This window comes from Passer domesticus, chromosome 6, assembly GCF_036417665.1.
Source record: "Passer domesticus isolate bPasDom1 chromosome 6, bPasDom1.hap1, whole genome shotgun sequence".
Classification (NCBI taxonomy): domain Eukaryota; kingdom Metazoa; phylum Chordata; class Aves; order Passeriformes; family Passeridae; genus Passer; species Passer domesticus.
This window is the reverse complement of record NC_087479.1, coordinates 8,589,440-8,616,387: the sequence shown is the minus strand read 5'-3', so window position 1 is coordinate 8,616,387 and position 26,948 is coordinate 8,589,440. Positions and strand designations below refer to the sequence as shown.

Genomic DNA, 26,948 nt, shown 5'->3' with positions numbered 1-26,948 from the left:
GAACTCCCCTCTGAGGGAGTCAAAGAAGCATCAATCTTTGCTGAGCTGACTGTTATTTCAGTTTTAAAGGATTCAGTTTCTACCCTGGAAAACTCCAGAGTGTGGACCGTAGTGTCAGCCAGTTTTATGCTGATTTGTGCCCCTTCTTCAGTCTCTTCAGGATGACTTTTTTCTATATCAGGTATCTTAATAGAATCATCACCCTCTATTTCTGTTTTAGGAAGAGTAGCATCAGCTTCAACTTTTTGAGATTTTGGAACCTTGATCTTGGAGAGTGAAATTTTAGGCATGACAAATTGAGGCTTTTTAATTGGACTTTTTTCTTCAACTTTTCCTGCAGCTATTTCCAGATCGAGGTCAGTTGCAGTTCCTTTCACTTCTGTGTCTGTCCTGCTTGACATGACAGCAAGCTTTTGGTCTTCCAAATTTGCTCCAGAATCAGATTTAACACTTGCTTCCTTCTTTGGTGACCAACTGAAGGATGGAAGTTTGAATTTGGGCATTTTGAAATGTCCTTCTTTCTCTTCTCCATCTCCATCTTGCTTTATTTCTCCCTTGATGTTTACTGATGCATCTGAATCCTGAATACCACTGTCTGTTTTTGGAATAGGAATGTCAGCTGATGGGAGGTGAACATCAGTCTCTGATGTCTTACTGTCAGTTTTGCTAATTTTGGCTTCAGGGCTGTAAGTCCCCATTTCTGTGCCACATTCCACCTTCAAGTCTGGTGTCTCAACAGCAATGTCAGATATTTCTACTGTTGCTTTTAGTTGGGGAACCTTGACTTCTGATTTGGATTGGCCAACATCCTTTTCTGACCCTTTCCCTTTAGAAAGTGTAATTCCTACCTTTGGCATTTGGAATTTAGACATTTTTGTTTTCCCTTCAGAACTTTCAGCTTTTATCTCTACATCACCCACAGAAATTTCACTTAATGTTCTTTCAACACTTAGGTCAGGGCTCTTCAAGTCAAGCGAACCTTCAGGTATCATCTTAATATCTGAGGTGGAGAGGCTGGCACTAGCAGCAGCTGATTTCAGTGTCAGCCCATCTCCTTCACAGGTAGAAACTTTGACCTCACCTGTAGGCATGCTAATATCCATCTCTATTTTGGGAGCCTTGGCTTCTGGTTTAGAAAATTCCAAAGTTGGCATTGTAACTTCAGGAACTTTTATGCCCAGTCCTGCAACTTCTCCACTACTTCCTTTCTCAGATTTCTGAACAGAAACCCCTTCTTTTTCTTGTTTGGGTCCAGAGACATCAGTTTCCAGTACAGGCAGAGGGACCTGTACTTTCTGACCCTTAATTTTAGGGAATGAGATCTTTGGCATGGTAAATTGGGACTTCTTGGTTTTGGCCTTTTCACCATCTTTTTCTGTTGTATCAAATTCTTCATGAAGGTATTGATTCTCAGGAGTAGGAAAAGTTAATTCAGATCCCATATCTCCAGATAAGGTAGACAAAGTGGGTCCTTCCAGATGTTCCTCAACATGAGAAGGAGCAAAAGCTTCTTTCTTTGGTGACCACCTAAATGAAGGCAGTTTGAATTTTGATGATTTAAATTTATTTTCTTTCTCCTCAGTACCCTTCTCTCCTGTAACTACTTCCTGTTCTGCCTTGCATTCTAAATCTGGCCCGTGGATTTCTGCTTCTAAGTTTGGCAAAGTAACCTCCAAGGATGAGACATTTGGATCCAATCTTGGTGTGTCCAGAACAACTTCAAGTGAAGGCTTATGCAACTTTACATTAAGATGGGCATCAGAGATTTGAACTGGTTTTTCAGTATCAGGATCAGTCATATCAGATGTTATCCTTCCCTTGGAAATTTCAGATTCCACGTTGGAATGAATGTCACTTTCAGATGCTTTTCCCTTAGATCGAATTCTGAATTTGGGCTTTCGGAATTTAGGAATTTTAACTGTGACCTCTGTGTCAACAAAAGACATTTCAGCAGATGTGGTTTTGCCCTCTAGCTTAAAACCTCCTTGATCTTCAGAACCATCTTCACTTAAAATTTCAAAATCTGAAAGATTTTCCTCAGCAAGAGATGCTATTTTTGATTCTGATTCTGTTAGATTAGTTTGGTATTTAGTAAGAGTAATGTCCCCCTTTTGTAATGAGGACTCCAGATCAATTTTAGATGAAGTTACTTCAGATTTAGAGAAACCAATGCTAGGAACTCTGAATTTGGTACTTTTAGACACACTGCCACCCTTAACATCAGAAAAACATTTTGGTTCAACGCTTTCAGAAAGAGCAGAAGAACTGTCCTCCGTTAAAGAATAACAAAGAGTTTCTGAAACAGAAGCATCACAACCAGACTGTATTTCCGCATGAGGTTTGAAACTTTTAGAAAGAGAAATTTTAGGCATTCTAAATACAGAACTTTTAGATTTACCAAATTCCTCCTCTTTATGAGCAGAAGAATCTAGAGGAATATCAAAACTGGGCGCTTGGATATCGGCCGCGGGCAGGGTCACCTCCACTTCGGCTGCTCCGGAAGGCAGTGTAACTTCAGGCTTCTGGAGGCTGACGTCGACTTCGGCGGCCACGGTGCCCTTGGGCTCTCTGCTGCTGGACCAGCCAAAGGAAGGCATGCCGAACTTGGGCATCTTGAACTTGCCGTCCTTGGTCTTGGCGGCCTCCTTCTCTGGGACTTTGGCATCTCCCTCAAGGCTAAGAGTGGCCTCGGGCGCCTGCAGGTCGACGCTGGCCTGCGGAAGGGTGACGTCGACGGAGGGCAGGCTGATGTCCACCTTGGGAGCTTTGATGTCGGCTTTGGGCATCTTGAGGGAGGGCTTCTCCAGCTTCACGCCGGTGCCCTCCCCTGCAGCCGTCACGGAGGCGGAGGGGAGGTCGAGCTCTGCGCTGGGCAGGCTGACCTCGGCTGTGGGCGCCTCGGCCTTGGGGGAGGACACTGTGAATTTGGGCTTGTCAAACTTGGGCATCTTGAGCTTGCCTTTCAGGCCCGTGCCTTCCAGCTCCAGCTTGCCTTCGGCGGAGGGCACTTTGAGGTCTACGTCGGGCGCCTGCAGCTCGAGGGAGCCTTCGACCGAGGGCAGCTTGACGTCAGGGGCCGTGACAGTGATGTCGGCATCGGCGGCCTTGGGCTCCGCCTGCGGGAGGCTGACGTCTGCATCCAGTTTGGGAGTCTTGACGGTAGGCTTGGAGAAGACCACGCTGGGCACCTTGACTTTGGGCATGTGTATTTTCATGCCGCCGCCCTCAGCTTTGCCAGCGGCCACCTCCAGGCTGGCTTCGGCCTCGGGGCCCTGCAGGGCGACTTCGCCCTCCTGGCCCTTGGGCAGCGAGACCTCGGCCTTGGGCAGGCTGACCTGCGCCTGGGGAGCTTTGACTTTGGGCAGCTTGACGCTGGGCATCTTGACGTCGGGCATCTTGAATCGGCCTTTCTCACCCTCTGCTGTTACCGTGGGCGTCTCCACGGTCACCTCCACTCCGGGCGCTTGGATATCGGCCGCGGGCAGGGTCACCTCCACTTCGGCGGCTCTGGAAGGCAGTGTAACTTCAGGCTTCTGGAGGCTGACGTCCACCTCGGCGGCCACGGTGCCCTTGGGCTCTCTGCTGCTGGACCAGCCAAAGGAAGGCATGCCGAACTTGGGCATCTTGAACTTGCCGTCCTTGGTCTTGGCGGCCTCCTTCTCTGGGACTTTGGCATCTCCCTCAAGGCTAAGAGTGGCCTCGGGCGCCTGCAGGTCGACGCTGGCCTGCGGAAGGGTGACGTCGACGGAGGGCAGGCTGATGTCCACCTTGGGAGCTTTGATGTCGGCTTTGGGCATCTTGAGGGAGGGCTTCTCCAGCTTCACGCCGGTGCCCTCCCCTGCAGCCGTCACGGAGGCGGAGGGGAGGTCGAGCTCTGCGCTGGGCAGGCTGACCTCGGCTGTGGGCGCCTCGGCCTTGGGGGAGGACACTGTGAATTTGGGCTTGTCAAACTTGGGCATCTTGAGCTTGCCTTTCAGGCCCGTGCCTTCCAGCTCCAGCTTGCCTTCGGCGGAGGGCGCTTTGAGGTCTACGTCGGGCGCCTGCAGCTCGAGGGAGCCTTCGACCGAGGGCAGCTTGACGTCAGGGGCCGTGACAGTGATGTCGGCATCGGCGGCCTTGAGCTCCGCCTGCGGGAGGCTGACGTCTGCGTCCAGTTTGGGAGTCTTGACGGTGGGCTTGGAGAAGACCACGCTGGGCACCTTGACTTTGGGCATGTGTATTTTCATGCCGCCGCCCTCAGCTTTGCCAGCGGCCACCTCCAGGCTGGCTTCGGCCTCGGGGCCCTGCAGGGCGACTTCGCCCTCCTGGCCCTTGGGCAGCGAGACCTCGGCCTTGGACAGGCTGACCTGCGCCTGGGGAGCTTTGACTTTGGGCAGCTTGACGCTGGGCATCTTGACGTCGGGCATCTTGAATCGGCCTTTCTCACCCTCTGCTGTTACCGTGGGCGTCTCCACTGTCACCTCCACTCCGGGCGCTTGGATATCGGCCGCGGGCAGGGTCACCTCCACTTCGGCGGCTCCGGAAGGCAGTGTAACTTCAGGCTTCTGGAGGCTGACGTCCACCTCGGCGGCCACGGTGCCCTTGGGCTCTCTGCTGCTGGACCAGCCAAAGGAAGGCATGCCGAACTTGGGCATCTTGAACTTGCCGTCCTTGGTCTTGGTGGCCTCCTTCTCTGGGACTTTGGCATCTCCCTCAAGGCTAAGAGTGGCCTCGGGCGCCTGCAGGTCGACGCTGGCCTGCGGAAGGGTGACGTCGACGGAGGGCAGGCTGATGTCCACCTTGGGAGCTTTGATGTCGGCTTTGGGCATCTTGAGGGAGGGCTTCTCCAGCTTCACGCCGGTGCCCTCCCCTGCAGCCGTCACGGAGGCGGAGGGGAGGTCGAGCTCTGCGCTGGGCAGGCTGACCTCGGCTGTGGGCGCCTCGGCCTTGGGGGAGGACACTGTGAATTTGGGCTTGTCAAACTTGGGCATCTTGAGCTTGCCTTTCAGGCCCGTGCCTTCCAGCTCCAGCTTGCCTTCGGCGGAGGGCGCTTTGAGGTCTACGTCGGGCGCCTGCAGCTCGAGGGAGCCTTCGACCGAGGGCAGCTTGACGTCAGGGGCCGTGACAGTGATGTCGGCATCGGCGGCCTTGAGCTCTGCCTGCGGGAGGCTGACGTCTGCATCCAGTTTGGGTGTCTTGACGGTGGGCTTGGAGAAGACCACGCTGGGCACCTTGACTTTGGGCATGTGTATTTTCATGCCGCCGCCCTCAGCTTTGCCAGCGGCCACCTCCAGGCTGGCTTCAGCCTCGGGGCCCTGCAGGGCGACTTCGCCCTCCTGGCCCTTGGGCAGCGAGACCTCGGCCTTGGGCAGGCTGACCTGCGCCTGGGGAGCTTTGACTTTGGGCAGCTTGACGCTGGGCATCTTGACGTCGGGCATCTTGAATCGGCCTTTCTCACCCTCTGCTGTTACCGTGGGCGTCTCCACGGTCACCTCCACTCCGGGCGCTTGGATATCGGCCGCGGGCAGGGTCACCTCCACTTCGGCGGCTCCGGAAGGCAGTGTAACGTCAGGCTTCTGGAGGCTGACGTCCACCTCGGCGGCCACGGTGCCCTTGGGCTCTCTGCTGCTGGACCAGCCAAAGGAAGGCATGCCGAACTTGGGCATCTTGAACTTGCCGTCCTTGGTCTTGGCGGCCTCCTTCTCTGGGACTTTGGCATCTCCCTCAAGGCTAAGAGTGGCCTCGGGCGCCTGCAGGTCGACGCTGGCCTGCGGAAGGGTGACGTCGACGGAGGGCAGGCTGATGTCCACCTTGGGAGCTTTGATGTCGGCTTTGGGCATCTTGAGGGAGGGCTTCTCCAGCTTCACACCGGTGCCCTCCCCTGCAGCCGTCACGGTGGCGGAGGGGAGGTCGAGCTCTGCGCTGGGCAGGCTGACCTCGGCTGTGGGCGTCTCGGCCTTGGGGGAGGACACTGTGAATTTGGGCTTGTCAAACTTGGGCATCTTGAGCTTGCCTTTCAGGCCCGTGCCTTCCAGCTCCAGCTTGCCCTCGGCGGAGGGCGCTTTGAGGTCTACGTCGGGCGCCTGCAGCTCGAGGGAGCCTTCGACCGAGGGCAGCTTGACGTCAGGGGCCGTGACAGTGATGTCGGCATCGGCGGCCTTGAGCTCTGCCTGCGGGAGGCTGACGTCTGCATCCAGTTTGGGTGTCTTGACGGTGGGCTTGGAGAAGACCACGCTGGGCACCTTGACTTTGGGCATGTGTATTTTCATGCCGCCACCCTCAGCTTTGCCAGCGGCCACCTCCAGGCTGGCTTCAGCCTCGGGGCCCTGCAGGGCGACTTCGCCCTCCAGGCCCTTGGGCAGCGAGACCTCGGCCTTGGGCAGGCTGACCTGCGCCTGGGGAGCTTTGACTTTGGGCAGCTTGACGCTGGGCATCTTGACGTCGGGCATCTTGAATCGGCCTTTCTCACCCTCTGCTGTTACCGTGGGCGTCTCCACGGTCACCTCCACTCCGGGCGCTTGGATATCGGCCGCGGGCAGGGTCACCTCCACTTCGGCGGCTCCGGAAGGCAGTGTAACTTCAGGCTTCTGGAGGCTGACGTCCACCTCGGCGGCCACGGTGCCCTTGGGCTCTCTGCTGCTGGACCAGCCAAAGGAAGGCATGCCGAACTTGGGCATCTTGAACTTGCCGTCCTTGGTCTTGGCGGCCTCCTTCTCTGGGACTTTGGCATCTCCCTCAAGGCTAAGAGTGGCCTCGGGCGCCTGCAGGTCGACGCTGGCCTGCGGAAGGGTGACGTCGACGGAGGGCAGGCTGATGTCCACCTTGGGAGCTTTGATGTCGGCTTTGGGCATCTTGAGGGAGGGCTTCTCCAGCTTCACGCCGGTGCCCTCCCCTGCAGCCGTCACGGTGGCGGAGGGGAGGTCGAGCTCTGCGCTGGGCAGGCTGACCTCGGCTGTGGGCGCCTCGGCCTTGGGGGAGGACACTGTGAATTTGGGCTTGTCAAACTTGGGCATCTTGAGCTTGCCTTTCAGGCCCGTGCCTTCCAGCTCCAGCTTGCCTTCGGCGGAGGGCGCTTTGAGGTCTACGTCGGGCGCCTGCAGCTCGAGGGAGCCTTCGACCGAGGGCAGCTTGACGTCAGGGGTCGTGACAGTGATGTCGGCATCGGCGGCCTTGAGCTCCGCCTGCGGGAGGCTGACGTCTGCATCCAGTTTGGGAGTCTTGACGGTGGGCTTGGAGAAGACCACGCTGGGCACCTTGACTTTGGGCATGTGTATTTTCATGCCGCCGCCCTCAGCTTTGCCAGCGGCCACCTCCAGGCTGGCTTCGGCCTCGGGGCCCTGCAGGGCGACTTCGCCCTCCTGGCCCTTGGGCAGCGAGACCTCGGCCTTGGGCAGGCTGACCTGCGCCTGGGGAGCTTTGACTTTGGGCAGCTTGACGCTGGGCATCTTGACGTCGGGCATCTTGAATCGGCCTTTCTCACCCTCTGCTGTTACCGTGGGCGTCTCCACGGTCACCTCCACTCCGGGCGCTTGGATATCGGCCGCGGGCAGGGTCACCTCCACTTCGGCGGCTCCGGAAGGCAGTGTAACTTCAGGCTTCTGGAGGCTGACGTCCACCTCGGCGGCCCCGGTGCCCTTGGGCTCTCTGCTGCTGGACCAGCCAAAGGAAGGCATGCCGAACTTGGGCATCTTGAACTTGCCGTCCTTGGTCTTGGCGGCCTCCTTCTCTGGGACTTTGGCATCTCCCTCAAGGCTAAGAGTGGCCTCGGGCGCCTGCAGGTCGACGCTGGCCTGCGGAAGGGTGACGTCGACGGAGGGCAGGCTGATGTCCACCTTGGGAGCTTTGATGTCGGCTTTGGGCATCTTGAGGGAGGGCTTCTCCAGCTTCACGCCGGTGCCCTCCCCTGCAGCCGTCACGGAGGCGGAGGGGAGGTCGAGCTCTGCGCTGGGCAGGCTGACCTCGGCTGTGGGCGCCTCGGCCTTGGGGGAGGACACTGTGAATTTGGGCTTGTCAAACTTGGGCATCTTGAGCTTGCCTTTCAGGCCCGTGCCTTCCAGCTCCAGCTTGCCTTCGGCGGAGGGCGCTTTGAGGTCTACGTCGGGCGCCTGCAGCTCGAGGGAGCCTTCGACCGAGGGCAGCTTGACGTCAGGGGCCGTGACAGTGATGTCGGCATCGGCGGCCTTGAGCTCCGCCTGCGGGAGGCTGACGTCTGCGTCCAGTTTGGGAGTCTTGACGGTGGGCTTGGAGAAGACCACGCTGGGCACCTTGACTTTGGGCATGTGTATTTTCATGCCGCCGCCCTCAGCTTTGCCAGCGGCCACCTCCAGGCTGGCTTCGGCCTCGGGGCCCTGCAGGGCGACTTCGCCCTCCTGGCCCTTGGGCAGCGAGACCTCGGCCGTGGGCAGGCTGACCTGCGCCTGGGGAGCTTTGACTTTGGGCAGCTTGACGCTGGGCATCTTGACGTCGGGCATCTTGAATCGGCCTTTCTCACCCTCTGCTGTTACCGTGGGCGTCTCCACGGTCACCTCCACTCCGGGCGCTTGGATATCGGCCGCGGGCAGGGTCACCTCCACTTCGGCGGCTCCGGAAGGCAGTGTAACTTCAGGCTTCTGGAGGCTGACGTCCACCTCGGCGGCCCCGGTGCCCTTGGGCTCTCTGCTGCTGGACCAGCCAAAGGAAGGCATGCCGAACTTGGGCATCTTGAACTTGCCGTCCTTGGTCTTGGCGGCCTCCTTCTCTGGGACTTTGGCATCTCCCTCAAGGCTAAGAGTGGCCTCGGGCGCCTGCAGGTCGACGCTGGCCTGCGGAAGGGTGACGTCGACGGAGGGCAGGCTGATGTCCACCTTGGGAGCTTTGATGTCGGCTTTGGGCATCTTGAGGGAGGGCTTCTCCAGCTTCACGCCGGTGCCCTCCCCTGCAGCCGTCACGGAGGCGGAGGGGAGGTCGAGCTCTGCGCTGGGCAGGCTGACCTCGGCTGTGGGCGCCTCGGCCTTGGGGGAGGACACTGTGAATTTGGGCTTGTCAAACTTGGGCATCTTGAGCTTGCCTTTCAGGCCCGTGCCTTCCAGCTCCAGCTTGCCTTCGGCGGAGGGCGCTTTGAGGTCTACGTCGGGCGCCTGCAGCTCGAGGGAGCCTTCGACCGAGGGCAGCTTGACGTCAGGGGCCGTGACAGTGATGTCGGCATCGGCGGCCTTGAGCTCCGCCTGCGGGAGGCTGACGTCTGCGTCCAGTTTGGGAGTCTTGACGGTGGGCTTGGAGAAGACCACGCTGGGCACCTTGACTTTGGGCATGTGTATTTTCATGCCGCCGCCCTCAGCTTTGCCAGCGGCCACCTCCAGGCTGGCTTCGGCCTCGGGGCCCTGCAGGGCGACTTCGCCCTCCTGGCCCTTGGGCAGCGAGACCTCGGCCTTGGGCAGGCTGACCTGCGCCTGGGGAGCTTTGACTTTGGGCAGCTTGACGCTGGGCATCTTGACGTCGGGCATCTTGAATCGGCCTTTCTCACCCTCTGCTGTTACCGTGGGCGTCTCCACGGTCACCTCCACTCCGGGCGCTTGGATATCGGCCGCGGGCAGGGTCACCTCCACTTCGGCGGCTCCGGAAGGCAGTGTAACTTCAGGCTTCTGGAGGCTGACGTCCACCTCGGCGGCCCCGGTGCCCTTGGGCTCTCTGCTGCTGGACCAGCCAAAGGAAGGCATGCCGAACTTGGGCATCTTGAACTTGCCGTCCTTGGTCTTGGCGGCCTCCTTCTCTGGGACTTTGGCATCTCCCTCAAGGCTAAGAGTGGCCTCGGGCGCCTGCAGGTCGACGCTGGCCTGCGGAAGGGTGACGTCGACGGAGGGCAGGCTGATGTCCACCTTGGGAGCTTTGATGTCGGCTTTGGGCATCTTGAGGGAGGGCTTCTCCAGCTTCACGCCGGTGCCCTCCCCTGCAGCCGTCACGGTGGCGGAGGGGAGGTCGAGCTCTGCGCTGGGCAGGCTGACCTCGGCTGTGGGCGCCTCGGCCTTGGGGGAGGACACTGTGAATTTGGGCTTGTCAAACTTGGGCATCTTGAGCTTGCCTTTCAGGCCCGTGCCTTCCAGCTCCAGCTTGCCTTCGGCGGAGGGCGCTTTGAGGTCTACGTCGGGCGCCTGCAGCTCGAGGGAGCCTTCGACCGAGGGCAGCTTGACGTCAGGGGCCGTGACAGTGATGTCGGCATCGGCGGCCTTGAGCTCCGCCTGCGGGAGGCTGACGTCTGCGTCCAGTTTGGGAGTCTTGACGGTGGGCTTGGAGAAGACCACGCTGGGCACCTTGACTTTGGGCATGTGTATTTTCATGCCGCCGCCCTCAGCTTTGCCAGCGGCCACCTCCAGGCTGGCTTCGGCCTCGGGGCCCTGCAGGGCGACTTCGCCCTCCTGGCCCTTGGGCAGCGAGACCTCGGCCTTGGGCAGGCTGACCTGCGCCTGGGGAGCTTTGACTTTGGGCAGCTTGACGCTGGGCATCTTGACGTCGGGCATCTTGAATCGGCCTTTCTCACCCTCTGCTGTTACCGTGGGCGTCTCCACGGTCACCTCCACTCCGGGCGCTTGGATATCGGCCGCGGGCAGGGTCACCTCCACTTCGGCGGCTCCAGAAGGCAGTGTAACTTCAGGCTTCTGGAGGCTGACGTCCACCTCGGCGGCCCCGGTGCCCTTGGGCTCTCTGCTGCTGGACCAGCCAAAGGAAGGCATGCCGAACTTGGGCATCTTGAACTTGCCGTCCTTGGTCTTGGCGGCCTCCTTCTCTGGGACTTTGGCATCTCCCTCAAGGCTAAGAGTGGCCTCGGGCGCCTGCAGGTCGACGCTGGCCTGCGGAAGGGTGACGTCGACGGAGGGCAGGCTGATGTCCACCTTGGGAGCTTTGATGTCGGCTTTGGGCATCTTGAGGGAGGGCTTCTCCAGCTTCACGCCGGTGCCCTCCCCTGCAGCCGTCACGGAGGCGGAGGGGAGGTCGAGCTCTGCGCTGGGCAGGCTGACCTCGGCTGTGGGCGCCTCGGCCTTGGGGGAGGACACTGTGAATTTGGGCTTGTCAAACTTGGGCATCTTGAGCTTGCCTTTCAGGCCCGTGCCTTCCAGCTCCAGCTTGCCTTCGGCGGAGGGCGCTTTGAGGTCTACGTCGGGCGCCTGCAGCTCGAGGGAGCCTTCGACCGAGGGCAGCTTGACGTCAGGGGCCGTGACAGTGATGTCGGCATCGGCGGCCTTGAGCTCCGCCTGCGGGAGGCTGACGTCTGCGTCCAGTTTGGGAGTCTTGACGGTGGGCTTGGAGAAGACCACGCTGGGCACCTTGACTTTGGGCATGTGTATTTTCATGCCGCCGCCCTCAGCTTTGCCAGCGGCCACCTCCAGGCTGGCTTCGGCCTCGGGGCCCTGCAGGGCGACTTCGCCCTCCTGGCCCTTGGGCAGCGAGACCTCGGCCTTGGGCAGGCTGACCTGCGCCTGGGGAGCTTTGACTTTGGGCAGCTTGACGCTGGGCATCTTGACGTCGGGCATCTTGAATCGGCCTTTCTCACCCTCTGCTGTTACCGTGGGCGTCTCCACGGTCACCTCCACTCCGGGCGCTTGGATATCGGCCGCGGGCAGGGTCACCTCCACTTCGGCGGCTCCGGAAGGCAGTGTAACTTCAGGCTTCTGGAGGCTGACGTCCACCTCGGCGGCCACGGTGCCCTTGGGCTCTCTGCTGCTGGACCAGCCAAAGGAAGGCATGCCGAACTTGGGCATCTTGAACTTGCCGTCCTTGGTCTTGGCGGCCTCCTTCTCTGGGACTTTGGCATCTCCCTCAAGGCTAAGAGTGGCCTCGGGCGCCTGCAGGTCGACGCTGGCCTGCGGAAGGGTGACGTCGACGGAGGGCAGGCTGATGTCCACCTTGGGAGCTTTGATGTCGGCTTTGGGCATCTTGAGGGAGGGCTTCTCCAGCTTCACGCCGGTGCCCTCCCCTGCAGCCGTCACGGTGGCGGAGGGGAGGTCGAGCTCTGCGCTGGGCAGGCTGACCTCGGCTGTGGGCGCCTCGGCCTTGGGGGAGGACACTGTGAATTTGGGCTTGTCAAACTTGGGCATCTTGAGCTTGCCTTTCAGGCCCGTGCCTTCCAGCTCCAGCTTGCCTTCGGCGGAGGGCGCTTTGAGGTCTACGTCGGGCGCCTGCAGCTCGAGGGAGCCTTCGACCGAGGGCAGCTTGACGTCAGGGGCCGTGACAGTGATGTCGGCATCGGCGGCCTTGAGCTCCGCCTGCGGGAGGCTGACGTCTGCGTCCAGTTTGGGAGTCTTGACGGTGGGCTTGGAGAAGACCACGCTGGGCACCTTGACTTTGGGCATGTGTATTTTCATGCCGCCGCCCTCAGCTTTGCCAGCGGCCACCTCCAGGCTGGCTTCGGCCTCGGGGCCCTGCAGGGCGACTTCGCCCTCCTGGCCCTTGGGCAGCGAGACCTCGGCCTTGGGCAGGCTGACCTGCGCCTGGGGAGCTTTGACTTTGGGCAGCTTGACGCTGGGCATCTTGACGTCGGGCATCTTGAATCGGCCTTTCTCACCCTCTGCTGTTACCGTGGGCGTCTCCACGGTCACCTCCACTCCGGGCGCTTGGATATCGGCCGCGGGCAGGGTCACCTCCACTTCGGCGGCTCCAGAAGGCAGTGTAACTTCAGGCTTCTGGAGGCTGACGTCCACCTCGGCGGCCCCGGTGCCCTTGGGCTCTCTGCTGCTGGACCAGCCAAAGGAAGGCATGCCGAACTTGGGCATCTTGAACTTGCCGTCCTTGGTCTTGGCGGCCTCCTTCTCTGGGACTTTGGCATCTCCCTCAAGGCTAAGAGTGGCCTCGGGCGCCTGCAGGTCGACGCTGGCCTGCGGAAGGGTGACGTCGACGGAGGGCAGGCTGATGTCCACCTTGGGAGCTTTGATGTCGGCTTTGGGCATCTTGAGGGAGGGCTTCTCCAGCTTCACGCCGGTGCCCTCCCCTGCAGCCGTCACGGAGGCGGAGGGGAGGTCGAGCTCTGCGCTGGGCAGGCTGACCTCGGCTGTGGGCGCCTCGGCCTTGGGGGAGGACACTGTGAATTTGGGCTTGTCAAACTTGGGCATCTTGAGCTTGCCTTTCAGGCCCGTGCCTTCCAGCTCCAGCTTGCCTTCGGCGGAGGGCGCTTTGAGGTCTACGTCGGGCGCCTGCAGCTCGAGGGAGCCTTCGACCGAGGGCAGCTTGACGTCAGGGGCCGTGACAGTGATGTCGGCATCGGTGGCCTTGAGCTCCGCCTGCGGGAGGCTGACGTCTGCGTCCAGTTTGGGAGTCTTGACGGTGGGCTTGGAGAAGACCACGCTGGGCACCTTGACTTTGGGCATGTGTATTTTCATGCCGCCGCCCTCAGCTTTGCCAGCGGCCACCTCCAGGCTGGCTTCGGCCTCGGGGCCCTGCAGGGCGACTTCGCCCTCCAGGCCCTTGGGCAGCGAGACCTCGGCCTTGGGCAGGCTGACCTGCGCCTGGGGAGCTTTGACTTTGGGCAGCTTGACGCTGGGCATCTTGACGTCGGGCATCTTGAATCGGCCTTTCTCACCCTCTGCTGTTACCGTGGGCGTCTCCACGGTCACCTCCACTCCGGGCGCTTGGATATCGGCCGCGGGCAGGGTCACCTCCACTTCGGCGGCTCCGGAAGGCAGTGTAACTTCAGGCTTCTGGAGGCTGACGTCCACCTCGGCGGCCCCGGTGCCCTTGGGCTCTCTGCTGCTGGACCAGCCAAAGGAAGGCATGCCGAACTTGGGCATCTTGAACTTGCCGTCCTTGGTCTTGGCGGCCTCCTTCTCTGGGACTTTGGCATCTCCCTCAAGGCTAAGAGTGGCCTCGGGCGCCTGCAGGTCGACGCTGGCCTGCGGAAGGGTGACGTCGACGGAGGGCAGGCTGATGTCCACCTTGGGAGCTTTGATGTCGGCTTTGGGCATCTTGAGGGAGGGCTTCTCCAGCTTCACGCCGGTGCCCTCCCCTGCAGCCGTCACGGTGGCGGAGGGGAGGTCGAGCTCTGCGCTGGGCAGGCTGACCTCGGCTGTGGGCGCCTCGGCCTTGGGGGAGGACACTGTGTATTTGGGCTTGTCAAACTTGGGCATCTTGAGCTTGCCTTTCAGGCCCGTGCCTTCCAGCTCCAGCTTGCCTTCGGCGGAGGGCGCTTTGAGGTCTACGTCGGGCGCCTGCAGCTCGAGGGAGCCTTCGACCGAGGGCAGCTTGACGTCAGGGGCCGTGACAGTGATGTCGGCATCGGCGGCCTTGAGCTCCGCCTGCGGGAGGCTGACGTCTGCGTCCAGTTTGGGAGTCTTGACGGTGGGCTTGGAGAAGACCACGCTGGGCACCTTGACTTTGGGCATGTGTATTTTCATGCCGCCGCCCTCAGCTTTGCCAGCGGCCACCTCCAGGCTGGCTTCGGCCTCGGGGCCCTGCAGGGCGACTTCGCCCTCCTGGCCCTTGGGCAGCGAGACCTCGGCCTTGGGCAGGCTGACCTGCGCCTGGGGAGCTTTGACTTTGGGCAGCTTGACGCTGGGCATCTTGACGTCGGGCATCTTGAATCGGCCTTTCTCACCCTCTGCTGTTACCGTGGGCGTCTCCACGGTCACCTCCACTCCGGGCGCTTGGATATCGGCCGCGGGCAGGGTCACCTCCACTTCGGCGGCTCCGGAAGGCAGTGTAACTTCAGGCTTCTGGAGGCTGACGTCCACCTCGGCGGCCACGGTGCCCTTGGGCTCTCTGCTGCTGGACCAGCCAAAGGAAGGCATGCCGAACTTGGGCATCTTGAACTTGCCGTCCTTGGTCTTGGCGGCCTCCTTCTCTGGGACTTTGGCATCTCCCTCAAGGCTAAGAGTGGCCTCGGGCGCCTGCAGGTCGACGCTGGCCTGCGGAAGGGTGACGTCGACGGAGGGCAGGCTGATGTCCACCTTGGGAGCTTTGATGTCGGCTTTGGGCATCTTGAGGGAGGGCTTCTCCAGCTTCACGCCGGTGCCCTCCCCTGCAGCCGTCACGGAGGCGGAGGGGAGGTCGAGCTCTGCGCTGGGCAGGCTGACCTCGGCTGTGGGCGCCTCGGCCTTGGGGGAGGACACTGTGAATTTGGGCTTGTCAAACTTGGGCATCTTGAGCTTGCCTTTCAGGCCCGTGCCTTCCAGCTCCAGCTTGCCTTCGGCGGAGGGCGCTTTGAGGTCTACGTCGGGCGCCTGCAGCTCGAGGGAGCCTTCGACCGAGGGCAGCTTGACGTCAGGGGCCGTGACAGTGATGTCGGCATCGGCGGCCTTGAGCTCCGCCTGCGGGAGGCTGACGTCTGCGTCCAGTTTGGGAGTCTTGACGGTGGGCTTGGAGAAGACCACGCTGGGCACCTTGACTTTGGGCATGTGTATTTTCATGCCGCCGCCCTCAGCTTTGCCAGCGGCCACCTCCAGGCTGGCTTCGGCCTCGGGGCCCTGCAGGGCGACTTCGCCCTCCTGGCCCTTGGGCAGCGAGACCTCGGCCTTGGGCAGGCTGACCTGCGCCTGGGGAGCTTTGACTTTGGGCAGCTTGACGCTGGGCATCTTGACGTCGGGCATCTTGAATCGGCCTTTCTCACCCTCTGCTGTTACCGTGGGCGTCTCCACGGTCACCTCCACTCCGGGCGCTTGGATATCGGCCGCGGGCAGGGTCACCTCCACTTCGGCGGCTCCGGAAGGCAGTGTAACTTCAGGCTTCTGGAGGCTGACGTCCACCTCGGCGGCCCCGGTGCCCTTGGGCTCTCTGCTGCTGGACCAGCCAAAGGAAGGCATGCCGAACTTGGGCATCTTGAACTTGCCGTCCTTGGTCTTGGCGGCCTCCTTCTCTGGGACTTTGGCATCTCCCTCAAGGCTAAGAGTGGCCTCGGGCGCCTGCAGGTCGACGCTGGCCTGCGGAAGGGTGACGTCGACGGAGGGCAGGCTGATGTCCACCTTGGGAGCTTTGATGTCGGCTTTGGGCATCTTGAGGGAGGGCTTCTCCAGCTTCACGCCGGTGCCCTCCCCTGCAGCCGTCACGGAGGCGGAGGGGAGGTCGAGCTCTGCGCTGGGCAGGCTGACCTCGGCTGTGGGCGCCTCGGCCTTGGGGGAGGACACTGTGAATTTGGGCTTGTCAAACTTGGGCATCTTGAGCTTGCCTTTCAGGCCCGTGCCTTCCAGCTCCAGCTTGCCTTCGGCGGAGGGCGCTTTGAGGTCTACGTCGGGCGCCTGCAGCTCGAGGGAGCCTTCGACCGAGGGCAGCTTGACGTCAGGGGCCGTGACAGTGATGTCGGCATCGGCGGCCTTGAGCTCCGCCTGCGGGAGGCTGACGTCTGCGTCCAGTTTGGGAGTCTTGACGGTGGGCTTGGAGAAGACCACGCTGGGCACCTTGACTTTGGGCATGTGTATTTTCATGCCGCCGCCCTCAGCTTTGCCAGCGGCCACCTCCAGGCTGGCTTCGGCCTCGGGGCCCTGCAGGGCGACTTCGCCCTCCTGGCCCTTGGGCAGCGAGACCTCGGCCTTGGGCAGGCTGACCTGCGCCTGGGGAGCTTTGACTTTGGGCAGCTTGACGCTGGGCATCTTGACGTCGGGCATCTTGAATCGGCCTTTCTCACCCTCTGCTGTTACCGTGGGCGTCTCCACGGTCACCTCCACTCCGGGCGCTTGGATATCGGCCGCGGGCAGGGTCACCTCCACTTCGGCGGCTCCGGAAGGCAGTGTAACTTCAGGCTTCTGGAGGCTGACGTCCACCTCGGCGGCCACGGTGCCCTTGGGCTCTCTGCTGCTGGACCAGCCAAAGGAAGGCATGCCGAACTTGGGCATCTTGAACTTGCCGTCCTTGGTCTTGGCGGCCTCCTTCTCTGGGACTTTGGCATCTCCCTCAAGGCTAAGAGTGGCCTCGGGCGCCTGCAGGTCGACGCTGGCCTGCGGAAGGGTGACGTCGACGGAGGGCAGGCTGATGTCCACCTTGGGAGCTTTGATGTCGGCTTTGGGCATCTTGAGGGAGGGCTTCTCCAGCTTCACGCCGGTGCCCTCCCCTGCAGCCGTCACGGAGGCGGAGGGGAGGTCGAGCTCTGCGCTGGGCAGGCTGACCTCGGCTGTGGGCGCCTCGGCCTTGGGGGAGGACACTGTGAATTTGGGCTTGTCAAACTTGGGCATCTTGAGCTTGCCTTTCAGGCCCGTGCCTTCCAGCTCCAGCTTGCCTTCGGCGGAGGGCGCTTTGAGGTCTACGTCGGGCGCCTGCAGCTCGAGGGAGCCTTCGACCGAGGGCAGCTTGACGTCAGGGGCCGTGACAGTGATGTCGGCATCGGCGGCCTTGAGCTCCGCCTGCGGGAGGCTGACGTCTGCGTCCAGTTTGGGAGTCTTGACGGTGGGCTTGGAGAAGACCACGCTGGGCACCTTGACTTTGGGCATGTGTATTTTCATGCCGCCGCCCTCAGCTTTGCCAGCGGCCACCTCCAGGCTGGCTTCGGCCTCGGGGCCCTGCAGGGCGACTTCGCCCTCCAGGCCCTTGGGCAGCGAGACCTCGGCCTTGGGCAGGCTGACCTGCGCCTGGGGAGCTTTGACTTTGGGCAGCTTGACGCTGGGCATCTTGACGTCGGGCATCTTGAATCGGCCTTTCTCACCCTCTGCTGTTACCGTGGGCGTCTCCACGGTCACCTCCACTCCGGGCGCTTGGATATCGGCCGCGGGCAGGGTCACCTCCACTTCGGCGGCTCCAGAAGGCAGTGTAACTTCAGGCTTCTGGAGGCTGACGTCCACCTCGGCGGCCCCGGTGCCCTTGGGCTCTCTGCTGCTGGACCAGCCAAAGGAAGGCATGCCGAACTTGGGCATCTTGAACTTGCCGTCCTTGGTCTTGGCGGCCTCCTTCTCTGGGACTTTGGCATCTCCCTCAAGGCTAAGAGTGGCCTCGGGCGCCTGCAGGTCGACGCTGGCCTGCGGAAGGGTGACGTCGACGGAGGGCAGGCTGATGTCCACCTTGGGAGCTTTGATGTCGGCTTTGGGCATCTTGAGGGAGGGCTTCTCCAGCTTCACGCCGGTGCCCTCCCCTGCAGCCGTCACGGAGGCGGAGGGGAGGTCGAGCTCTGCGCTGGGCAGGCTGACCTCGGCTGTGGGCGCCTCGGCCTTGGGGGAGGACACTGTGAATTTGGGCTTGTCAAACTTGGGCATCTTGAGCTTGCCTTTCAGGCCCGTGCCTTCCAGCTCCAGCTTGCCTTCGGCGGAGGGCGCTTTGAGGTCTACGTCGGGCGCCTGCAGCTCGAGGGAGCCTTCGACCGAGGGCAGCTTGACGTCAGGGGCCGTGACAGTGATGTCGGCATCGGTGGCCTTGAGCTCCGCCTGCGGGAGGCTGACGTCTGCGTCCAGTTTGGGAGTCTTGACGGTGGGCTTGGAGAAGACCACGCTGGGCACCTTGACTTTGGGCATGTGTATTTTCATGCCGCCGCCCTCAGCTTTGCCAGCGGCCACCTCCAGGCTGGCTTCGGCCTCGGGGCCCTGCAGGGCGACTTCGCCCTCCAGGCCCTTGGGCAGCGAGACCTCGGCCTTGGGCAGGCTGACCTGCGCCTGGGGAGCTTTGACTTTGGGCAGCTTGACGCTGGGCATCTTGACGTCGGGCATCTTGAATCGGCCTTTCTCACCCTCTGCTGTTACCGTGGGCGTCTCCACGGTCACCTCCACTCCGGGCGCTTGGATATCGGCCGCGGGCAGGGTCACCTCCACTTCGGCGGCTCCGGAAGGCAGTGTAACTTCAGGCTTCTGGAGGCTGACGTCCACCTCGGCGGCCCCGGTGCCCTTGGGCTCTCTGCTGCTGGACCAGCCAAAGGAAGGCATGCCGAACTTGGGCATCTTGAACTTGCCGTCCTTGGTCTTGGCGGCCTCCTTCTCTGGGACTTTGGCATCTCCCTCAAGGCTAAGAGTGGCCTCGGGCGCCTGCAGGTCGACGCTGGCCTGCGGAAGGGTGACGTCGACGGAGGGCAGGCTGATGTCCACCTTGGGAGCTTTGATGTCGGCTTTGGGCATCTTGAGGGAGGGCTTCTCCAGCTTCACGCCGGTGCCCTCCCCTGCAGCCGTCACGGTGGCGGAGGGGAGGTCGAGCTCTGCGCTGGGCAGGCTGACCTCGGCTGTGGGCGCCTCGGCCTTGGGGGAGGACACTGTGTATTTGGGCTTGTCAAACTTGGGCATCTTGAGCTTGCCTTTCAGGCCCGTGCCTTCCAGCTCCAGCTTGCCTTCGGCGGAGGGCGCTTTGAGGTCTACGTCGGGCGCCTGCAGCTCGAGGGAGCCTTCGACCGAGGGCAGCTTGACGTCAGGGGCCGTGACAGTGATGTCGGCATCGGCGGCCTTGAGCTCCGCCTGCGGGAGGCTGACGTCTGCGTCCAGTTTGGGAGTCTTGACGGTGGGCTTGGAGAAGACCACGCTGGGCACCTTGACTTTGGGCATGTGTATTTTCATGCCGCCGCCCTCAGCTTTGCCAGCGGCCACCTCCAGGCTGGCTTCGGCCTCGGGGCCCTGCAGGGCGACTTCGCCCTCCTGGCCCTTGGGCAGCGAGACCTCGGCCTTGGGCAGGCTGACCTGCGCCTGGGGAGCTTTGACTTTGGGCAGCTTGACGCTGGGCATCTTGACGTCGGGCATCTTGAATCGGCCTTTCTCACCCTCTGCTGTTACCGTGGGCGTCTCCACGGTCACCTCCACTCCGGGCGCTTGGATATCGGCCGCGGGCAGGGTCACCTCCACTTCGGCGGCTCCGGAAGGCAGTGTAACTTCAGGCTTCTGGAGGCTGACGTCCACCTCGGCGGCCACGGTGCCCTTGGGCTCTCTGCTGCTGGACCAGCCAAAGGAAGGCATGCCGAACTTGGGCATCTTGAACTTGCCGTCCTTGGTCTTGGCGGCCTCCTTCTCTGGGACTTTGGCATCTCCCTCAAGGCTAAGAGTGGCCTCGGGCGCCTGCAGGTCGACGCTGGCCTGCGGAAGGGTGACGTCGACGGAGGGCAGGCTGATGTCCACCTTGGGAGCTTTGATGTCGGCTTTGGGCATCTTGAGGGAGGGCTTCTCCAGCTTCACGCCGGTGCCCTCCCCTGCAGCCGTCACGGAGGCGGAGGGGAGGTCGAGCTCTGCGCTGGGCAGGCTGACCTCGGCTGTGGGCGCCTCGGCCTTGGGGGAGGACACTGTGAATTTGGGCTTGTCAAACTTGGGCATCTTGAGCTTGCCTTTCAGGCCCGTGCCTTCCAGCTCCAGCTTGCCTTCGGCGGAGGGCGCTTTGAGGTCTACGTCGGGCGCCTGCAGCTCGAGGGAGCCTTCGACCGAGGGCAGCTTGACGTCAGGGGCCGTGACAGTGATGTCGGCATCGGCGGCCTTGAGCTCCGCCTGCGGGAGGCTGACGTCTGCGTCCAGTTTGGGAGTCTTGACGGTGGGCTTGGAGAAGACCACGCTGGGCACCTTGACTTTGGGCATGTGTATTTTCATGCCGCCGCCCTCAGCTTTGCCAGCGGCCACCTCCAGGCTGGCTTCGGCCTCGGGGCCCTGCAGGGCGACTTCGCCCTCCTGGCCCTTGGGCAGCGAGACCTCGGCCTTGGGCAGGCTGACCTGCGCCTGGGGAGCTTTGACTTTGGGCAGCTTGACGCTGGGCATCTTGACGTCGGGCATCTTGAATCGGCCTTTCTCACCCTCTGCTGTTACCGTGGGCGTCTCCACGGTCACCTCCACTCCGGGCGCTTGGATATCGGCCGCGGGCAGGGTCACCTCCACTTCGGCGGCTCCGGAAGGCAGTGTAACTTCAGGCTTCTGGAGGCTGACGTCCACCTCGGCGGCCCCGGTGCCCTTGGGCTCTCTGCTGCTGGACCAGCCAAAGGAAGGCATGCCGAACTTGGGCATCTTGAACTTGCCGTCCTTGGTCTTGGCGGCCTCCTTCTCTGGGACTTTGGCATCTCCCTCAAGGCTAAGAGTGGCCTCGGGCGCCTGCAGGTCGACGCTGGCCTGCGGAAGGGTGACGTCGACGGAGGGCAGGCTGATGTCCACCTTGGGAGCTTTGATGTCGGCTTTGGGCATCTTGAGGGAGGGCTTCTCCAGCTTCACGCCGGTGCCCTCCCCTGCAGCCGTCACGGAGGCGGAGGGGAGGTCGAGCTCTGCGCTGGGCAGGCTGACCTCGGCTGTGGGCGCCTCGGCCTTGGGGGAGGACACTGTGAATTTGGGCTTGTCAAACTTGGGCATCTTGAGCTTGCCTTTCAGGCCCGTGCCTTCCAGCTCCAGCTTGCCTTCGGCGGAGGGCGCTTTGAGGTCTACGTCGGGCGCCTGCAGCTCGAGGGAGCCTTCGACCGAGGGCAGCTTGACGTCAGGGGCCGTGACAGTGATGTCGGCATCGGCGGCCTTGAGCTCCGCCTGCGGGAGGCTGACGTCTGCGTCCAGTTTGGGAGTCTTGACGGTGGGCTTGGAGAAGACCACGCTGGGCACCTTGACTTTGGGCATGTGTATTTTCATGCCGCCGCCCTCAGCTTTGCCAGCGGCCACCTCCAGGCTGGCTTCGGCCTCGGGGCCCTGCAGGGCGACTTCGCCCTCCTGGCCCTTGGGCAGCGAGACCTCGGCCTTGGGCAGGCTGACCTGCGCCTGGGGAGCTTTGACTTTGGGCAGCTTGACGCTGGGCATCTTGACGTCGGGCATCTTGAATCGGCCTTTCTCACCCTCTGCTGTTACCGTGGGCGTCTCCACGGTCACCTCCACTCCGGGCGCTTGGATATCGGCCGCGGGCAGGGTCACCTCCACTTCGGCGGCTCCGGAAGGCAGTGTAACTTCAGGCTTCTGGAGGCTGACGTCCACCTCGGCGGCCACGGTGCCCTTGGGCTCTCTGCTGCTGGACCAGCCAAAGGAAGGCATGCCGAACTTGGGCATCTTGAACTTGCCGTCCTTGGTCTTGGCGGCCTCCTTCTCTGGGACTTTGGCATCTCCCTCAAGGCTAAGAGTGGCCTCGGGCGCCTGCAGGTCGACGCTGGCCTGCGGAAGGGTGACGTCGACGGAGGGCAGGCTGATGTCCACCTTGGGAGCTTTGATGTCGGCTTTGGGCATCTTGAGGGAGGGCTTCTCCAGCTTCACGCCGGTGCCCTCCCCTGCAGCCGTCACGGAGGCGGAGGGGAGGTCGAGCTCTGCGCTGGGCAGGCTGACCTCGGCTGTGGGCGCCTCGGCCTTGGGGGAGGACACTGTGAATTTGGGCTTGTCAAACTTGGGCATCTTGAGCTTGCCTTTCAGGCCCGTGCCTTCCAGCTCCAGCTTGCCTTCGGCGGAGGGCGCTTTGAGGTCTACGTCGGGCGCCTGCAGCTCGAGGGAGCCTTCGACCGAGGGCAGCTTGACGTCAGGGGCCGTGACAGTGATGTCGGCATCGGCGGCCTTGAGCTCCGCCTGCGGGAGGCTGACGTCTGCGTCCAGTTTGGGAGTCTTGACGGTGGGCTTGGAGAAGACCACGCTGGGCACCTTGACTTTGGGCATGTGTATTTTCATGCCGCCGCCCTCAGCTTTGCCAGCGGCCACCTCCAGGCTGGCTTCGGCCTCGGGGCCCTGCAGGGCGACTTCGCCCTCCAGGCCCTTGGGCAGCGAGACCTCGGCCTTGGGCAGGCTGACCTGCGCCTGGGGAGCTTTGACTTTGGGCAGCTTGACGCTGGGCATCTTGACGTCGGGCATCTTGAATCGGCCTTTCTCACCCTCTGCTGTTACCGTGGGCGTCTCCACGGTCACCTCCACTCCGGGCGCTTGGATATCGGCCGCGGGCAGGGTCACCTCCACTTCGGCGGCTCCAGAAGGCAGTGTAACTTCAGGCTTCTGGAGGCTGACGTCCACCTCGGCGGCCCCGGTGCCCTTGGGCTCTCTGCTGCTGGACCAGCCAAAGGAAGGCATGCCGAACTTGGGCATCTTGAACTTGCCGTCCTTGGTCTTGGCGGCCTCCTTCTCTGGGACTTTGGCATCTCCCTCAAGGCTAAGAGTGGCCTCGGGCGCCTGCAGGTCGACGCTGGCCTGCGGAAGGGTGACGTCGACGGAGGGCAGGCTGATGTCCACCTTGGGAGCTTTGATGTCGGCTTTGGGCATCTTGAGGGAGGGCTTCTCCAGCTTCACGCCGGTGCCCTCCCCTGCAGCCGTCACGGAGGCGGAGGGGAGGTCGAGCTCTGCGCTGGGCAGGCTGACCTCGGCTGTGGGCGCCTCGGCCTTGGGGGAGGACACTGTGAATTTGGGCTTGTCAAACTTGGGCATCTTGAGCTTGCCTTTCAGGCCCGTGCCTTCCAGCTCCAGCTTGCCTTCGGCGGAGGGCGCTTTGAGGTCTACGTCGGGCGCCTGCAGCTCGAGGGAGCCTTCGACCGAGGGCAGCTTGACGTCAGGGGCCGTGACAGTGATGTCGGCATCGGCGGCCTTGAGCTCTGCCTGCGGGAGGCTGACGTCTGCGTCCAGTTTGGGAGTCTTGACGGTGGGCTTGGAGAAGACCACGCTGGGCACCTTGACTTTGGGCATGTGTATTTTCATGCCGCCGCCCTCAGCTTTGCCAGCGGCCACCTCCAGGCTGGCTTCGGCCTCGGGGCCCTGCAGGGCGACTTCGCCCTCCTGGCCCTTGGGCAGCGAGACCTCGGCCTTGGGCAGGCTGACCTGCGCCTGGGGAGCTTTGACTTTGGGCAGCTTGACGCTGGGCATCTTGACGTCGGGCATCTTGAATCGGCCTTTCTCACCCTCTGCTGTTACCGTGGGCGTCTCCACGGTCACCTCCACTCCGGGCGCTTGGATATCGGCTGCGGGCAGGGTCACCTCCACTTCGGCGGCTCCGGAAGGCAGTGTAACTTCAGGCTTCTGGAGGCTGACGTCCACCTCGGCGGCCACGGTGCCCTTGGGCTCTCTGCTGCTGGACCAGCCAAAGGAAGGCATGCCGAACTTGGGCATCTTGAACTTGCCGTCCTTGGTCTTGGCAGCCTCCTTCTCTGGGACTTTGGCATCTCCCTCAAGGCTAAGAGTGGCCTCGGGCGCCTGCAGGTCGACGCTGGCCTGCGGAAGGGTGACGTCGACGGAGGGCAGGCTGATGTCCACCTTGGGAGCTTTGATGTCGGCTTTGGGCATCTTGAGGGAGGGCTTCTCCAGCTTCACGCCGGTGCCCTCCCCTGCAGCCGTCACAGTGGCGGAGGGGAGGTCGAGCTCTGCGCTGGGCAGGCTGACCTCGGCTGTGGGCGCCTCGGCCTTGGGGGAGGACACTGTGAATTTGGGCTTGTCAAACTTGGGCATCTTGAGCTTGCCTTTCAGGCCCGTGCCTTCCAGCTCCAGCTTGCCTTCGGCGGAGGGCGCTTTGAGGTCTACGTCGGGCGCCTGCAGCTCGAGGGAGCCTTCGACCGAGGGCAGCTTGACGTCAGGGGCCGTGACAGTGATGTCGGCATCGGCGGCCTTGAGCTCCGCCTGCGGGAGGCTGACGTCTACATCCAGTTTGGGAGTCTTGACGGTGGGCTTGGAGAAGACCACGCTGGGCACCTTGACTTTGGGCATGTGTATTTTCATGCCGCCGCCCTCAGCTTTGCCAGCGGCCACCTCCAGGCTGGCTTCGGCCTCGGGGCCCTGCAGGGCGACTTCGCCCTCCTGGCCCTTGGGCAGCGAGACCTTGGCCTTGGGCAGGCTGACCTGCGCCTGGGGAGCTTTGACTTTGGGCAGCTTGACGCTGGGCATCTTGACGTCGGGCATCTTGAATCGGCCTTTCTCACCCTCTGCTGTTACCGTGGGCGTCTCCACGGTCACCTCCACTCCGGGCGCTTGGATATCGGCCGCGGGCAGGGTCACCTCCACTTCGGCGGCTCCGGAAGGCAGTGTAACTTCAGGCTTCTGGAGGCTGACGTCCACCTCGGCGGCCACGGTGCCCTTGGGCTCTCTGCTGCTGGACCAGCCAAAGGAAGGCATGCTGAACTTGGGCATCTTGAACTTGCCGTCCTTGGTCTTGGCAGCCTCCTTCTCTGGGACTTTGGCATCTCCCTCAAGGCTAAGAGTGGCCTCAGGCGCCTGCAGGTCGACGCTGGCCTGCGGAAGGGTGACGTCGACGGAGGGCAGGCTGATGTCCACCTTGGGAGCTTTGATGTCGGCTTTGGGCATCTTGAGGGAGGGCTTCTCCAGCTTCACGCCGGTGCCCTCCCCTGCAGCCGTCACGGAGGCGGAGGGGAGGTCGAGCTCTGCACTGGGCAGGCTGACCTCGGCTGTGGGCGCCTCGGCCTTGGGGGAGGACACTGTGTATTTGGGCTTGTCAAACTTGGGCATCTTGAGCTTGCCTTTCAGGCCCGTGCCTTCCAGCTCCAGCTTGCCTTCGACGGAGGGCGCTTTGAGGTCTACGTCGGGCGCCTGCAGCTCGAGGGAGCCTTCGACCGAGGGCAGCTTGACGTCAGGGGCCGTGACAGTGATGTCGGCATCGGCGGCCTTGAGCTCCGCCTGCGGGAGGCTGACGTCTGCGTCCAGTTTGGGAGTCTTGACGGTGGGCTTGGAGAAGACCACGCTGGGCACCTTGACTTTGGGCATGTGTATTTTCATGCCGCCGCCCTCAGCTTTGCCAGCGGCCACCTCCAGGCTGGCTTCGGCCTCGGGGCCCTGCAGGGCGACTTCGCCCTCCTGGCCCTTGGGCAGCGAGACCTCGGCCTTGGGCAGGCTGACCTGCGCCTGGGGAGCTTTGACTTTGGGCAGCTTGACGCTGGGCATCTTGACGTCGGGCATCTTGAATCGGCCTTTCTCACCCTCTGCTGTTACCGTGGGCGTCTCCACGGTCACCTCCACTCCGGGCGCTTGGATATCGGCCGCGGGCAGGGTCACCTCCACTTCGGCGGCTCCGGAAGGCAGTGTAACTTCAGGCTTCTGGAGGCTGACGTCCACCTCGGCGGCCACGGTGCCCTTGGGCTCTCTGCTGCTGGACCAGCCAAAGGAAGGCATGCCAAACTTGGGCATCTTGAACTTGCCGTCCTTGGTCTTGGCGGCCTCCTTCTCTGGGACTTTGGCATCTCCCTCAAGGCTAAGAGTGGCCTCGGGCGCCTGCAGGTCGACGCTGGCCTGCGGAAGGGTGACGTCGACGGAGGGCAGGCTGATGTCCACCTTGGGAGCTTTGATGTCGGCTTTGGGCATCTTGAGGGAGGGCTTCTCCAGCTTCACGCCGGTGCCCTCCCCTGCAGCCGTCACGGAGGCGGAGGGGAGGTCGAGCTCTGCGCTGGGCAGGCTGACCTCGGCTGTGGGCGCCTCGGCCTTGGGGGAGGACACTGTGAATTTGGGCTTGTCAAACTTGGGCATCTTGAGCTTGCCTTTCAGGCCCGTGCCTTCCAGCTCCAGCTTGCCTTCGGCGGAGGGCGCTTTGAGGTCTACGTCGGGCGCCTGCAGCTCGAGGGAGCCTTCGACCGAGGGCAGCTTGACGTCAGGGGCCGTGACAGTGATGTCGGCATCGGCGGCCTTGAGCTCCACCTGCGGGAGGCTGACGTCTGCGTCCAGTTTGGGAGTCTTGACGGTGGGCTTGGAGAAGACCACGCTGGGCACCTTGACTTTGGGCATGTGTATTTTCATGCCGCCACCCTCAGCTTTGCCAGCGGCCACCTCCAGGCTGGCTTCGGCCTCGGGGCCCTGCAGGGCGACTTCGCCCTCCTGGCCCTTTGGCAGCGAGACCTCGGCCTTGGGCAGGCTGACCTGCGCCTGGGGAGCTTTGACTTTGGGCAGCTTGACGCTGGGCATCTTGACGTCGGGCATCTTGAATCGGCCTTTCTCACCCTCTGCTGTTACCGTGGGCGTCTCCACGGTCACCTCCACTCCAGGCACTTGGATATCGGCCGCGGGCAGGGTCACCTCCACTTCGGCGGCTCCGGAAGGCAGTGTAACTTCAGGCTTCTGGAGGCTGACGTCCACCTCGGCGGCCCCGGTGCCCTTGGGCTCTCTGCTGCTGGACCAGCCAAAGGAAGGCATGCCGAACTTGGGCATCTTGAACTTGCCGTCCTTGGTCTTGGCGGCCTCCTTCTCTGGGACTTTGGCATCTCCCTCAAGGCTAAGAGT

The 26,948-nt window shown here is 62.4% G+C and overlaps 1 protein-coding gene across 1 annotated transcript in view; it reads right to left on the bottom strand.

Annotated features, from left to right (window-relative positions):
* Positions 1–2,275: 2,275 nt before the first annotated feature.
* AHNAK2 (AHNAK nucleoprotein 2) overlaps positions 2,276–26,948 on the bottom strand; it is a 34,537-nt gene continuing 9,864 nt past the window's right edge. The window contains exons 11-19 of the mRNA XM_064422587.1: positions 25,056–26,114; positions 23,034–24,092; positions 21,012–22,070; positions 18,990–20,048; positions 15,957–18,026; positions 13,935–14,993; positions 9,891–12,971; positions 2,382–8,927; positions 2,276–2,296 (exon numbers count right to left, since the gene is read on the bottom strand). Of these exons, the coding sequence (XP_064278657.1) occupies positions 2,276–2,296; positions 2,382–8,927; positions 9,891–12,971; positions 13,935–14,993; positions 15,957–18,026; positions 18,990–20,048; positions 21,012–22,070; positions 23,034–24,092; positions 25,056–26,114 (17,013 nt within the window). The remainder of the gene's footprint in view (positions 2,297–2,381; positions 8,928–9,890; positions 12,972–13,934; positions 14,994–15,956; positions 18,027–18,989; positions 20,049–21,011; positions 22,071–23,033; positions 24,093–25,055; positions 26,115–26,948) is intronic.